Consider the following 14,552-nt stretch of genomic DNA (forward strand, 5'->3'; position numbering starts at 1 on the left):
AAAGTGGGCGTGTCGCTATTCAGGTTGGAAGATGCAGATGTGAGATAAAAAAGAATAAAGAACGGATCAAGTTCTAGAACCAAAGTTATTTTGGTGGAAAAGGGGGCTTTACTAGACTGGCACGATGGCCCTTGGCTCCCACAATGCCTGTGGAACTAAACCATACACCCTATCATTCTGTTGTCGCTCACTTACGCCCCCTAACCCATGGGTTGTGTGCACGTTGTGTGCATTGTGTGCGTGCGTGCGTGCGTGTTGCATCATCACTGTTTGGTAATTACAGCAGACTAGCCCCTGTGGCTCCGTGTTTGTGTGTGTGTGTGTGTGTGCGTGTGTGTGTGTGTGCGTGCGTTTGTCAGCAAGGCAGATGGTCTCCATTTTTAGGCATGTCACCTGGGAGCGAAGCTGCTTATTATGGTTTGATTTAACCACAACACAAGGCTCCATGCGTTTGGAGATTTTGGGCGAGTACACACACACACACACACACACACAGCTTTAAGCCTAATTTATTCACACCACACGTCAAATGTATGAAGTGTGTGCGTTTGTGCGTGAAGTTGCTGTACTGCTGTTTGACAGTTGTTTTGGAGGACAAGGAGGAGGGTATCATCATGGTTGGGAGAGCAAAGTGTGAGACCTCTATGTAGTCTTACCGATATTGGCGTGCTTCAGCAGGCGGCAGATTCTGGCCTCTCTCTCCAGCTTCTGGTGATCTGTTAATAGGAAACACACACACACACACAGTTATTTTGTTATCTTGGAATTAATAGGTCTGTCCCCCAGAGCATTCTTTTAGTCTTGCATTCTTCACATTTCAGAATTCCACCCAGCACCCACACACTAGACAATCGAGAGTTTTTCTGAGCGATGAACAAGACTCAGCTCGTCAGCCTCTCCAGTAGCCTGGCTAATAAGCCAGACTCAAATCAAATGGCTGATTCGGTCTGGCTTATTAGCCAGGCTACCTCTCCAGAGGGTTCCCCTGGTTCCTGGTTCCTCCCTCCCTCGTCTCCTGGTCCCTGGTTCCTGGTTCCTCCCTCCCTCGTCTCCTGGTCCCTGGTTCCTCCCTCCCTCGTCTCCTGGTTCCTGGTTCCTCCCTCCCTCGTCTCCCTGCAGCCTAGCTGGTTCCTGGTTCCTCCCTCCCTCGTCTCCCTGCAGCCTAGCTGGTTCCTGGTTCCTCCCTCCCTCGTCTCCTGGTTCCTCCCTCCCTCGTCTCCCTGCAGCCTACCTGGTTCCTGGTTCCTCCCTCCCTCGTCTCCCTGCAGCCTAGCTGGTTCCTGGTTCCTCCCTCCCTCGTCTCCTGGTCCCTGGTTCCTGGTTCCTCCCTCCCTCGTCTCCCTGCAGCCTAGCTGGTTCCTGGTTCCTCCCTCCCTCGTCTCCCTGCAGCCTAGCTGGTTCCTGGTTCCTCCCTCCCTCGTCTCCTGGTCCCTGGTTCCTGGTTCCTCCCTCCCTCGTCTCCTGGTTCCTCCCTCCCTCGTCTCCCTGCAGCCTACCTGGTTCCTGGTTCCTCCCTCCCTCGTCTCCCTGCAGCCTAGCTGGTTCCTGGTTCCTCCCTCCCTCGTCTCCTGGTCCCTGGTTCCTGGTTCCTCCCTCCCTCGTCTCCCTGCAGCCTAGCTGGTTCCTGGTTCCTCCCTCCCTCGTCTCCCTGCAGCCTAGCTGGTTCCTGGTTCCTCCCTCCCTCGTCTCCTGGTCCCTGGTTCCTCCCTCCCTCGTCTCCCTGCAGCCTAGCTGGTTCCTGGTTCCTCCCTCCCTCGTCTCCCTGCAGCCTAGCTGGTTCCTGGTTCCTCCCTCCCTCGTCTCCTGGTCCCTGGTTCCTGGTTCCTCCCTCCCTCGTCTCCCTGCAGCCTAGCTGGTTCCTGGTTCCTCCCTCCCTCGTCTCCCTGCAGCCTAGCTGGTTCCTGGTTCCTCCCTCCCTCGTCTCCTGGTCCCTGGTTCCTCCCTCCCTCGTCTCCCTGCAGCCTAGCTGGTTCCTGGTTCCTCCCTCCCTCGTCTCCCTGCAGCCTACCTGGTTCCTGGTTCCTCCCTCCCTCGTCTCCCTGCAGCCTAGCTGGTTCCTGGTTCCTCCCTCCCTCGTCTCCTGGTCCCTGGTTCCTCCCTCCCTCGTCTCCCTGCAGCCTAGCTGGTTCCTGGTTCCTCCCTCCCTCGTCTCCTGGTCCCTGGTTCCTCCCTCCCTCGTCTCCCTGCAGCCTAGCTGGTTCCTGGTTCCTCCCTCCCTCGTCTCCTGGTCCCTGGTTCCTCCCTCCCTCGTCTCCCTGCAGCCTAGCTGGTTCCTGGTTCCTCCCTCCCTCGTCTCCTGGTCCCTGGTTCCTCCCTCCCTCGTCTCCCTGCAGCCTAGCTGGTTCCTGGTTCCTCCCTCCCTCGTCTCCTGGTCCCTGGTTCCTCCCTCCCTCGTCTCCCTGCAGCCAAGCCGGCCGTAAAACAACAACCCCATGTGAAAAGTACGCACATTCTTTACTTCAGTGGTTCCCAAAGTGGGATCCAGGGACCCCCTAAGGGGTCCTTGAGGGAGTTCCAGGGGGTCCCCAGTTAAATGATAGTTTGGAGCCAAATGGGCCCTTATAACTGAGTGTACAAATGGAACCAAACGGACCCGTTAAATTAACATTGATTTTACGATCTAAATTGGGGTCCCAGAGATAGAAATGCCATTAAATGGGTGAATTCAATTACCATTCAATGCAATTCATTGAGTGCTTATGGTAGGGGAAATAGCCAATAAGGAGCTTTTGCACAAAAAAAACACCTGGACCTCTTTGGTGGGGACGTAACAACTACAAAGAAAGGTAAGAAAGCCTTCTAGCATGGAATTCTCCTTTAACAGCATGATAAAAATACCTTTTTTAATCACTTAAGCCCTATATACTTGATTGATACTTACAAGTATCAATACAGCAATGTAGAAATACTCTTTTACAAGTAGATATCTGGAATTCAAAATTGAGTAAAAGTACAAGTATTTGTATATAAAAAAAAATCTTGTTGGAAAAAATTAAATAAAAAATCTGCCTAACGATTATGTCACTGGTATTATTATTATTATTACTAGAACAGTGCCCGTGGGGCCTCTACAGCTGTGCCCGTTGGCACTGGCCTACTTGGAACGATGCAAGTTGGAAATGAATGCCCCACCCAGATATTATGTCTGTGTCCCTTTCATGCCCATATATGGAGGTCTTTGTCAGGCATGCCCAAATATGGAGTCTATGCAGACGTCAGAATGATGTAAGAACAGGCCAGCTCCATATATGGACCCTGGGCAGGGGCCCGGTCCAGAGCCCGGGCAGAGGCCTTTTTGGGGCGGTTCTGGACAACCATGGGTCCGACCGACTCGACACCGGGCACTGCACCCCGTGCGGTGGTGTGGAACGCGTGTGTCGAATTTGAAGTCTGTGGGGTGAACGGTTCTCGAGTTACGTGGATCACACACACACACACACACACACACACACACACACACACACACACACACACACACACACACACACACACACACACACACACACACACACACACACACACACACACACACACACACACACACACACACACACACACACACACACACACACACACACACACACACACATCTAGACTAGACCTGTACGTGCCCATCGCAGTCGGCCACCAGCCTACTTGGGAACCTAATGATATACGTAGTCATAGCACTCGTTTTAACTGTTAGTCGGTGTCCCAGACTCCCACATGGAGATCTGTGTATATGTGACTGTGTCTGAAGACTGCAAAAACTGAAAAGTGTACATGGCAATCAATTCGGCCCATTTTGTGGTGGTTCTGGAGAACCGTGGGTCCGACTGACTCTATACCGGGCACTGCACTCCCTGTGGGGGTGTGGATCGCGTGTGTCGAATGTTAAGTCGGTGGGTCAAACGGTTCTCGAGTTACGTGCATTACACACAGGCACACGCACACACGCAGAAAGAGACGTGGCACATTTATAGAAGGATTACCATTTTATCAGGAGCATATGAAGGTGGGTTGAAAATGGGTGAAGTCATCCTTTAAGGTCTTTCATGACAAAGATATATTTGTACGTGGCAATAAACAATGCCTTTTTATTTGAAACAATAGTAATATTTTCACTGCAAATAAATGAATCAACCTGTATGATTGAGGCATCCACTATATGAATGTGTTTGATGAGAAATACCTGCGCAGGCACATTTCTGAAATTGTATACACACACATCACACTTCCGGTGTGTGAACTGTGAAGGCCTTTAGACAGGTTAGTATACCAAGGATTTAACAGTTAAGCCAGCACTACTGTACAAGAGACAACTATTTGGCTGTACAGGAAATGTTTAGCTGTATGTGGGAAATATTTGGCACGGTAAAGGTTGCTAAATTGAAAAGTTAGAATGGCTGGTTCATCCAGTCAGACCGGTCCTTAAATCCACCGTTAGAACAATCACTAAATCACTTCACTGAAGGCAGGAACTGTAATGTTATAGGAATTTTCACCATAGTTTGGCACATGAACCCTAGCGCACCTATTCTGGGCGGAACCTTTGTGGAAAATAGCAGATCTGTTCTGTTGTACTGTTCTGCACAGGCCCGGTTCTTCCTACAGGCCGACGAAGCAACGGCTTCGAGCGCCACGGGGGAGGGGCGCCAAAAAAAAAAAAAAAAAAGAAACTTTTTTTTTTTTAACTTTTTTTTTTTTTTTTTTTTTTTACTCTGTCCCAACTCTGTCTGCCCAGTGTCCCCCCAGTGCCCCCCCAGTGCCTCCCCAGTGCCTCCCCAGTGCCTCCCCAGTGTCTCCCCAGTGCCAGTGTCCCGCCAGTGCCTCCACAGAGCCTCCCCAGTGTCCCCACAGTGCCTCCCCAATGGACCCCCAGTGCCCCACAGTGTCCCCACTGTCCCCCCAGTGCCTCCACAGTGTCTCCTCAATTTTTGGGACAGAGTAAAAAATAAAAAAAACTTTTTTAATTTTTTAATTTTTTGAGGGGGGGGGGGGGGGGGGGGGGGGGCGCCGCGAAAAATCCTGCTTGGGGCGCCAGATTGCTCAGGACCGGCCCTGGTTCTGCATGTTTCTACACCATATTGTCCATGCCTAACAGGAACAGACTTTTCAGTATCACCCGTATTTCTTCCAAGATCATCGGACGTCCTACACCCACACTTTCTGATATGAACAATAAGGCCATCACACGGCTAGCACTTTCGATATCAAATGACACTGATCATCCCCCTGTATCGCTTCTTTAACCTCATGCCATCTGGACAAAGATACAGAACCTTGCCATGGAAAAAGGTCCGTTTCAGTAGGAGTTTTGTCCCCTCAGCCATCGCGGCATTAAAGGACCACTTCACCACTTTTCAACCTATCTTCATATAATAGGTCCTCACTAATAATCATGATAAAATGGCACCATTTTTTTCTACTCAGTCTGTGTCTCATAGGAGGGCTGCGGGCAGTTCAGAAACCCGTCCACCAGTGACATCATCGTTAGGCAGATTTTTTTTAAACAAGATTTGTTTTACAAAAATGTTTAGATTTGTATTATCATGAGAACGATGGCTTCCATTTTCGCATTGCAACTTCTCAGGACTAGAAAGCCTGCAGTTTATATTAGCTTGGATTCCCCATCGATGATGTCACTGGTGGACGGGTTTCTGAACTGCCCGCAGCCCTCCTATGAGACACAGACTGAGTAGAAAAAAATGGTGCCATTTTATCATGATTATTAGTGAGGACCTATTATATGAAGATTGAAAAGTGGTGAAGTGGTCCTTTAAACAAACTGCCCCGCCGATAGGATGGTTCTGTGTACTGTGTGGACCTCATGTTTTTCTGTATCGTCTTGGTGTTATGTGTTCTGTGTTGTTTTTGATGTGGGTGTTTGAACAGATTGTGAAGACAAATATCCTTCGGGACAATAAAGATTATTATTATTATTATTATCTACAAGCTCACAACACGTGGTAAGTATATAGGGTTTAACCCATTTAGGCCTGACGTCGAAAAAAAAAAAAAAATGTCTTCTAAATGCTGACAGTTTTCTGAAATACCTCACGTTTCTGTATCAGTGGTGCTCAATATTTCATGTCAAGGACGCCGAAAAATATATGTAATCGGACCGCCGACCCCCATGTGAAAATATGTTGTTCCAGGGACCCCCCCCAGAAGCAAAGATTTGAGTTAAAAACGTTCGCTGTGAAATAATATATATTCAAAGATTTGTACCACATTCTCACGATTTTTCAAAAATAGCAGACCTACAAGCTCGTAGCGCGCCACTCGGTGCTGCGCTATGAGCTTGTAGATCTGCTATTTTTCAACAGCTAAAGCATGACATAATCCTTGAAACACCAAAAGGGGTTCCCGCCCAGTATGGGTTAACTGATTAAAAGGTATTTTTATCATTGTTAAGTATAAAAATGGGGCACACTACAGTATGTCTATATTCACTGACATGGGACTGAAGAAGCTCCCTCCCTAGTTGCTTGTTTTCCTCTAAGGATTAATAATTAAGTGAATAACATGTTTTATTTGTGGAGCACCTTTCAGAAAACGCAGCGCCTTGCATTATTGAACAGACAAACAAGACAGATAACGTGACAAGCACATCATTCCACTAGCTTAAACGACTGTGGCTGTGTGGTTGCAGGAACAAAAAGTAGCAAAGTACCAATTGAGAGCACCGTCAAAAGTAGTTATGAATGACAAAAAGGTCAGTGAAATGTTCTCTCAATTCGTGGTCCGTGGGATAATCTTTGGTACGGTGTATCATCATGAAGATGTTCCACCAGCACGTGACTAAACACTATGAACTCCAAAACTATGGAATGCACTTCCCATCACAATCAGAACTGCAGCCTCACTCCCAATCTTCCGCCGTAGTGTGAAAACCCACCTCTTCAGACTCCACCATGGCCCGTAGCACTTGCCCTAGCCTAGCCCCTTTATGTAGTCATAGCACTTTACACATGTATAATACTAGAATTTCGCGGGCCTTCGGCCCGCTCATCCCAGAGTTGCGTTGCCCCGCGTTGCGATACAGAAGTCCACAGATACAGAAGTGCACAGTGGCACGCGTTGTATGCAGCTGTTTTGTGTTGCAGCGCGCGTGTAGTGTTGTTGTTCTTATCCATATATGCGCCTCGGTTCGTCCCGTTTGTTCCACGCCAGGTGTCGACGCAGTCGTTCGCGCAATTGTCTTATTATTTTAACTGTGTATGTAATTGCGGCTAGTAGCACACAAATTATTTTAGGAGCACGATGAAAAGTTATCAAATAATGTGTTTGAGGGCCCTCCTATATACAGCTTTAGTCCCCACACGTCTCAATATTTGCCATTGACAATGAACAGAGAAATTAGGTGAAAATGCCGCTAAATATGACGTAAATGAAAATATATTATATATATATATTTTTTTAATGTAATTTAAATACTTTACTTAGAAAAAAACCTGGCAACCCGCACCCCGCGGTCATTTTCCGCTAACCTGAGCGGTGCTCCCTAGCTTGCTGGAGGGGCTCACATCATCCCATGCACCGTCGAGAGGAAAAAGAAGGAAAATAAATGCAGCCTTGAGCCTACCTACCAATGTGGTCTTGTGGAGCTTGATCACCTCCTCCTCCTCCTCCTTTCCCCAAATTGCCAATCCCAATAAATCCAAAAGTAGCCTAGTGTGAATACTTCCACAGCCTAATTACTAAAGGATAAACTATCAGTGTTCTCCAAAATGTGTCAATGTTTGTCAACTCAGCACGTGTTGACAACGCATTGTAAACAGAAGCCGTGTGTGTGTCACACCAAAAGTGGTGACCTATAGAATCCTGTACATAGAAGCATCACGCAATCGTCACCCCTACACAGCTGTCATTAATTAATGGTCTTGACTTGATTGCCTATGCGTTCAAGTTATATAGGGTGAAAAGCGTGAAATGCACAGGCTAATCTTACATCGCTGCTGGCTGCCACTGCAGGCAACATGCACATTTCCAAGAAAGTTTCAGGGCACACTACTTTGTCTAACAATGTGGATGATAGTTTGCTCATGTTACTGGAAAGCTGTGTCTTTCTCTATCCCTTTCTCTCTGTCTCCCTCCCTGTGTGGGTCACGTGGTGGGCTTTGAGCAAATGGGAGAGGGAATGTAGTGTTGCCAGGTCTGCGTATTGTAAGCGAGTGGTAGTGTGTGTAAGTAACGTGTTGAATGGCATTTTTTCGGTGCTTGTTTTCATAGACGTGGCAACAAATTAGGCGGGGGTGTCGGTGCTTGTGGCGTGTTTGTGTTTATTATTGATATTGATATTGTTTGTGAGTGTGGACGGGAGCCGGCTTTAGTGGCAGTGCAATGACATTTTTTACGCGGGTGGTGTTGAGTGTGGGCGTGCGGCGCGACATGAGGAGATAGCCGTGGATCGACGCGGAGGGTAAGTGTGTGACGTGTTAGTGTGTTGTTGCAGTGTGTGTTGCTCCTGCTTGGGCTTCGGCACCCAGCGTGTCAGTGTCGTAGTAGCTGGTGACTTTGGGTATTGGGTTGCGTACATGTTTTCAATTGTATAATAGATATAATATAGTATAGTATGTATAGTTTACATAGATACTCCACTGTTACGTTCTTAGCTTACGCATGTTTCATGATAACTACTTTTTATTATGTGATGTATGCCATGCTTTTTTGTTATTGCTTAATGTAAATCGCTCTGGATTAAGAGCGTCTGCTAAATGCCTAAAATGTAAATTGTATGAATAAGAAATACACAAGAAAGATAATGGTAAACAGCAGTACGCATCAAGCACATAACAGGTATACAGCCTATAGAATACAAAAACCTAAGCGCAGTAACATGTTAGTTATTTCTCTCATAGAAGCGAACAGAACATTGCAGGTCTTCAGTTCTCACACCACATGGGAGTCAGGGTTGATTTCGTAGAGAAAAACGATGACGAAAAACGTTTCGACTATACCTTTTACCGCCGACAAAAACTAAATAAAAACTAAGCTATGATGACCAAGACGAAATATACTGACAATTTCATCAACACATTAAAACCAGACTAAAATGTCAGGGGAGGGACTGGTGGAAAAGAGATCCAGTAGAACTAAAATACAAGACATTTTATGTTTAGGTTAGGGTGTTCTTAAAAAAAAGCATATCTACAAGCTCATGAGCTTGTAGATAATATAAACAATTTCCTAAAATGTAATCCTGGGGGCTACTCTCTCTCTCTCTCTCTGCCAACCTGGGGAGAGCCCCGAACTGAGCTTCTTGCTTGTGGAGCCTTGAAAGCTGCTGGCAACAAATGACTGCCCAAGTCAGGGGTTCTCAACGTTTTTGGCCGGGGACCCCCGGAAATGCTTTGGCAATGTCTCGAGACCCCCGCCCCACCCCCTCCCGACCCCCAATATAAATGTACTGATACAATAACCTTAATAATAGAGACAATACACCATAAATAAATACTGAAACCAGATATAATAATTAGGGAAGGTGTATGCATGTACTATATGTAAAATCTTCATTTCCACTTTCCAGCCATTCAGTTGCAAATAAAAAAATAATAATAAATAATAATTTGGGGGGGTTGCGGCCCACGGGTTGAGAACCCCTGGCCCAAGTAACCTTGTTCCGTTGCTACACTGCTCGTTTCTCCAGTCCGGTGCAGATGATGCACTGTACAGTAATGTCAACACAGCCTTCTGGGAAATAGGACTGCACACACACACACACACACACACACATACACATACACATACACATACACATACACATACACATACACATACACATACACACACACACACACACACACACACACACACACACACACACACACTATCAGCACAGCTCCGCAGAGCTTTTCACCACAGGCAGTTAGTTCCATTCATGCAGAAAATAACAAGATGTGTGTGATTTTAACGTCGGCTCTATGATTAAGTACTCATATGGCATCTCAAATATCATTTTCTAAATTGTTAACCCATTTTGGGCGGGAACCCCTTATTATTATTATGTTATACTTTAGCTATTGAAAAATAGCAGATCTACAAGCTCATAGCGCGGCACTCGGTGCCGTGCTACGAGCTTGTAGATCTGCTATTTTTGAAAAATCGTGAAAATGTGGCCCAAATGTTTGAATATATTCTTTCAGAGCAAACGTTTTTTAACTCAAATCTTTGCTTCCGAGGGGTTCCTGGAATAACATATTTTCAGATGGGGGGGGGTCGGCGGCCGATTACATATATACCGGTAATCTTGGGGGGGTCGTGTTTGAGAACGACTGACATAGAAACATTGGGTTTTTCAGAAAACTGTCAGGATTTAGAAGACATTTGTAGAATCGTTCCCAGGTCAAACCCATCTTGGGCGGGAACCCCTTTTGGTGTTAGCATTATGTTATGCTTTAGCTATTGAAAAATAGCAGATCTACAAGCTAGTAGCGCGCCACCTAGTGGCGCGCTACGAGCTTGTAGGTCTGCTATTTTTGAAAAATCGAATAACGACTGACACAGAAACATAGCTTTTTCAGAAAACTGTCAGGATGTAGAAGACATTTTTAGAATCTGATCTCAGGTCAAAACGGGTTAAGTGGATTCTGTATTTATGAGTGACGACTCCGAGCATAAAACGTGTGTTGTTGCTGACGGTAATGATTCTGAAGTAGCCTACTTTGTCGGAGTAGTGTGAGTACTAACAGGCTCAAGAGAGAGAGAGAGAGGGGGGGGGGAATTTCACACACATCATGCCCGACACCAGACGCAAATTAACATAAACTCTCTCGTCATCTCCAAAAATCATACAGACAGACTAAATTGTTGCGTGTAATAATCCCATCATGAACTAAAGCAGGATAGAGAGAGCAGCAACTCAGGTCCATTCTACTAAGAATAAGAGTTTTAAATGTGGTTAAATTGCATTAAGTGCATCACCAGTGCCGACCATAGCTCCACACACCAGCAGGCCCACACCGCTACTTAAAAGCTCTTGTCAGAAAGTGGTGTTGGTGACTGTATATATTACCACGACAAGTTCGGTTTTTACCAACACAGGATATGATGTTGTTATCCAAAGTGCCTTGGACTCTGCATTGTCAGAAAGTAGTGGTGTTGTATATATTACCATGACAAGTAGTGTACTCTATGCCCCACAGCACTCACATCACATTAAATACACAAGACGACAATTTAAAAAAAAGAACCCCCCACCAGCTGACTTCACCATCCAATCAGCTTGGAAAAGGGAATGGGAGTCCCAATGAGGTCCCAAACAAACACCTGGTGTCAGACCCCAAACCAACAGGTCCCTGGCACCACCCTCCCAAGGAGACAGTGGTCTACGCTCAGTACGTTCAGGACTGGACATGCAGGCCCCTGCTTGGCCAGCCTTCACAAATGGGGCGGGTGTGTGCGTGTGGTGAGGACCAAACTATGGAGCACATCATTGAAGTTTGTCCTCTCCAAAGACTGGAAGGAGGATTAGTCACCCTCCATACAGCAGACCAGGAGGCAACCACTTGGCTTAAGGACTTTGCATTCGCAAAAAAAAAAATCACACCCGTGTGAACTGAGTGGTGCAACTCCCCCCCTTACACCCCCCCCCCCCCTCTCTCTCTCACAGTGCCCCTACTGGTACTCATGAGTCACACATGAGTCACACACAAACATAGGTTAACACGAGTTACATAGGTGTCACACGGACACGGACATTGCTGTTCCTTGGAGTGGTTGCACCACTATTTTTGAGTGGTGCAAGTGAAAAAAGGGCTTGGGGGGGGTCCAGAAATAAATTTGGAAAACACACTCAAGCTTGTGGATGTTACTTTTGATGCTTTTGTGTTACGCTGTAGTATGATTAGGGGTAAAAAAAATAATAATATATATAGTCTAATGAAGATGGAATATGGAGATAATTGTAACCGCCCTATACAAAGATTTGGGGGTTTTTGCCCCAAAATAGGGCAAGGACTTTCCCAAAATAGGGAAACCAGTGTCAAAGTGGTGAAAATCCAATTTTTCAATACTCAGTCGGCCTCTAATGAAAATTCAAAGCAAGAGAGAAACATAATGAAGAGTCTAATTTCCTGAATAATTCAAGTGAGAAGGCACTTGAAGTCCTGTCACAGGAAGAGCAGAGTTGAGTGCGTTCTCCCTGATTAATGCTTGATTAAATACAGGCGTGGACGGAGTACTCGGCACCCAGTTAATCCCAATTAAGTTCTGTCAATTAAGTTCTGTTTTGACCCGAGTTATACATGTGAAACCTCATATCTGCATATTTTTAACTTTTTTTTTTTTTAAATCACACTACAGCGTCACACAAAAGCATTAAAAGTAGAACATCTGCTACAGTTTGGGGCTTATGCGGTTTCCGCCCGACAGAGACGACTAGTCTCCCTAAAAAGTTTATTAACTTTTAACCCAAAGCTATGTTTCTATGTCAGTCGTTCTTCGATTTTTCAAAAATAACAGACCTACAAGCTCGTAGCGCGCCACTCGGTGGCGCGCTATGAGCTTGTAGATCTGCTATTTTTCAATAGCACCAAAAGGAGTTCCCGCTCAAAATGGGTTAAGGAGTCTGACGTCAATATCGGTAGAGGGCGCCAAGTCCAGAGGTTCATGTACTTTTTATTTGCATCGTAATCCCCATATAGAGGGATTTTAGATCGCCTCATATAAGAACTGTGTTTGAAAAATAATACATTAAAAGCCAATGTTACTGCTGCAGAATTAGTTAAATTTTCACTAGAAACAGACAGTATGTAATATGACTGACTGACTGTCGTAAACGATACAGAGACACCTCCCCGACAATAACGCAGAGACAGTGTTTACTTTTGGACCACAATGCTTATATGAGACGATTTCAAGATGACCCCATGTTATTCTCCATAGAGAAAAACTTCCATGAACCAGGGGATGGGCGAGTGGCGTCAGGACTTCGGCGCTCTATAGGTGCTACAGAATAGCTGCTGTTGCTGCATGTAAAGAATGGAACAGAGTCTAAAATGGCAGTAATTTAACATGCTCAAAATAATAACTGACGTAATTATTTAAAAGTAATACTGTGCTGTGCTGTGTGTGTGTGTGTGTGTGTGTGTGTGTGTGTGTGTGTGTGTGTGTGTGTGTGTGTGTGTGTGTGTGTGTGTGTGTGTGTGTGTGTGTGTGTGTGTGTGTGTGTGTGTGTGTGTGTGCGCGTGGCGCTGCGCGCGCTCGCATTAAACTCATGCAGTGCTACATCTAGCCTACAGGGGGAACTTCCTCATGCTGAACCACTCAGAAGCAAGATGCCATCACTGCCACCCCGTAGCGCCCAATCACATCCTCGGTTTACACAGCGGCAGTGTGTAATCCTAATCGGACCAATGCGCTTTTAACGGGAGAGCTGTAATCCCGGTCGCTCCGCTCGCTTTGACTACTTCATCACCCCACACACACACACACACACACACACACAGTCACACACACACAGTCACACACACACAGTCACACACACACACAGTGTGTGTGGCGTGCCACTAATCTGTGACATAACAGGATTTAGCCCCAACACGACCACAGTCCCCCCCCCCCCCCCCACTGCTCTGAGGGTCTCTGAGCATTAAGCCTAGTGTATATACAGTATACTATCATCATGGATGACATCATGTTGACATTCTATTTACAATAATCCTCTGGCCCTGAGAGTAAATTGATTTGGATCGATGGCCACAGGCATGAACTCCATTATGTTCTAGTCTAAACCAGTGGTTCACAAACTTGTCAGGCCTCGAGACCCAAAAGAGAGATTAGTAGTAGTTTGCCCAGGACTCAAAACTAGAGACAATAGCAGACCTACAGGTGCACAACACGCCGCATTGCGAGCTTCTCAATAATTATTAGGTTGTTATTCATGGAATTTCTTAGATTAGTTTGATTGTTTGTTTTAAAATGAATACAATTATTTTACATTTTTCTAGCGCAATTGTCCCATTTTGGGCGATATATCATTGTGTACTGGTACAATATAATACATTCATCTTGTGCCAAAACTCTATTGCCATTTTTTCTTTTACTATTTTGAAAAACATTTTTAAATGGTTCAAATAGCCGATCTGCATATACTCGTCAGCTTGTAGATCGGCTATTTGAACCATTTAAAAAATGTTTTCTTCCAAAATAAAAGATTTAGGCATAAGGGGTGCAAGATAAAAGGACAAAAAAACCCAACAACTAGATGTTTTGTTCAGGCCAGTATTGAAATAAACCAGTGATACAATACACATCCTTTAACCCATTTTGACCTGAGATCAGATTCTAAAAATGTCTTCTACATCCTGACAGTTTTCTGAAAAAGCTGATTCTATGTCAGTCGTTCTTCGATTTCTCAAAAATAGCAGACCTACAAGCTCATAGCGCGCCACTCGGTGGCGCGCTATGAGCTTGTAGATCTGCTATTTTCCAATAGCTATAAAGCATAACATAATGCTAACACCAAAAGGGGTTCCCGCCCCAGAATGGGTTAATGGATGGTGTCGTCAGGGCATTCCACATTTTTGATAGGAACAACACGTGACACGCAAACTTGAGAAAAGTAGTGC

At 45.8% G+C, this 14,552-nt stretch overlaps 1 protein-coding gene across 1 annotated transcript in view; it reads right to left on the minus strand.

Moving 5' to 3' along the window:
* LOC306914361 (calcium/calmodulin-dependent protein kinase type II delta 1 chain-like) overlaps positions 1 to 14,552 on the minus strand; it is a gene marked incomplete at its 3' end in the record, with an annotated part of 96,220 nt that overhangs the window by 16,880 nt on the left and 64,788 nt on the right. Inside the window, exon 4 of the mRNA XM_079491356.1 lies at positions 657 to 716. Coding sequence (XP_079347482.1) covers positions 657 to 716 — 60 coding nt within the window. The remainder of the gene's footprint in view (positions 1 to 656; positions 717 to 14,552) is intronic.

Source organism: Electrona antarctica, assembly GCF_951216825.1.
Source record: "Electrona antarctica genome assembly, chromosome: 21".
NCBI lineage: Eukaryota > Metazoa > Chordata > Actinopteri > Myctophiformes > Myctophidae > Electrona > Electrona antarctica.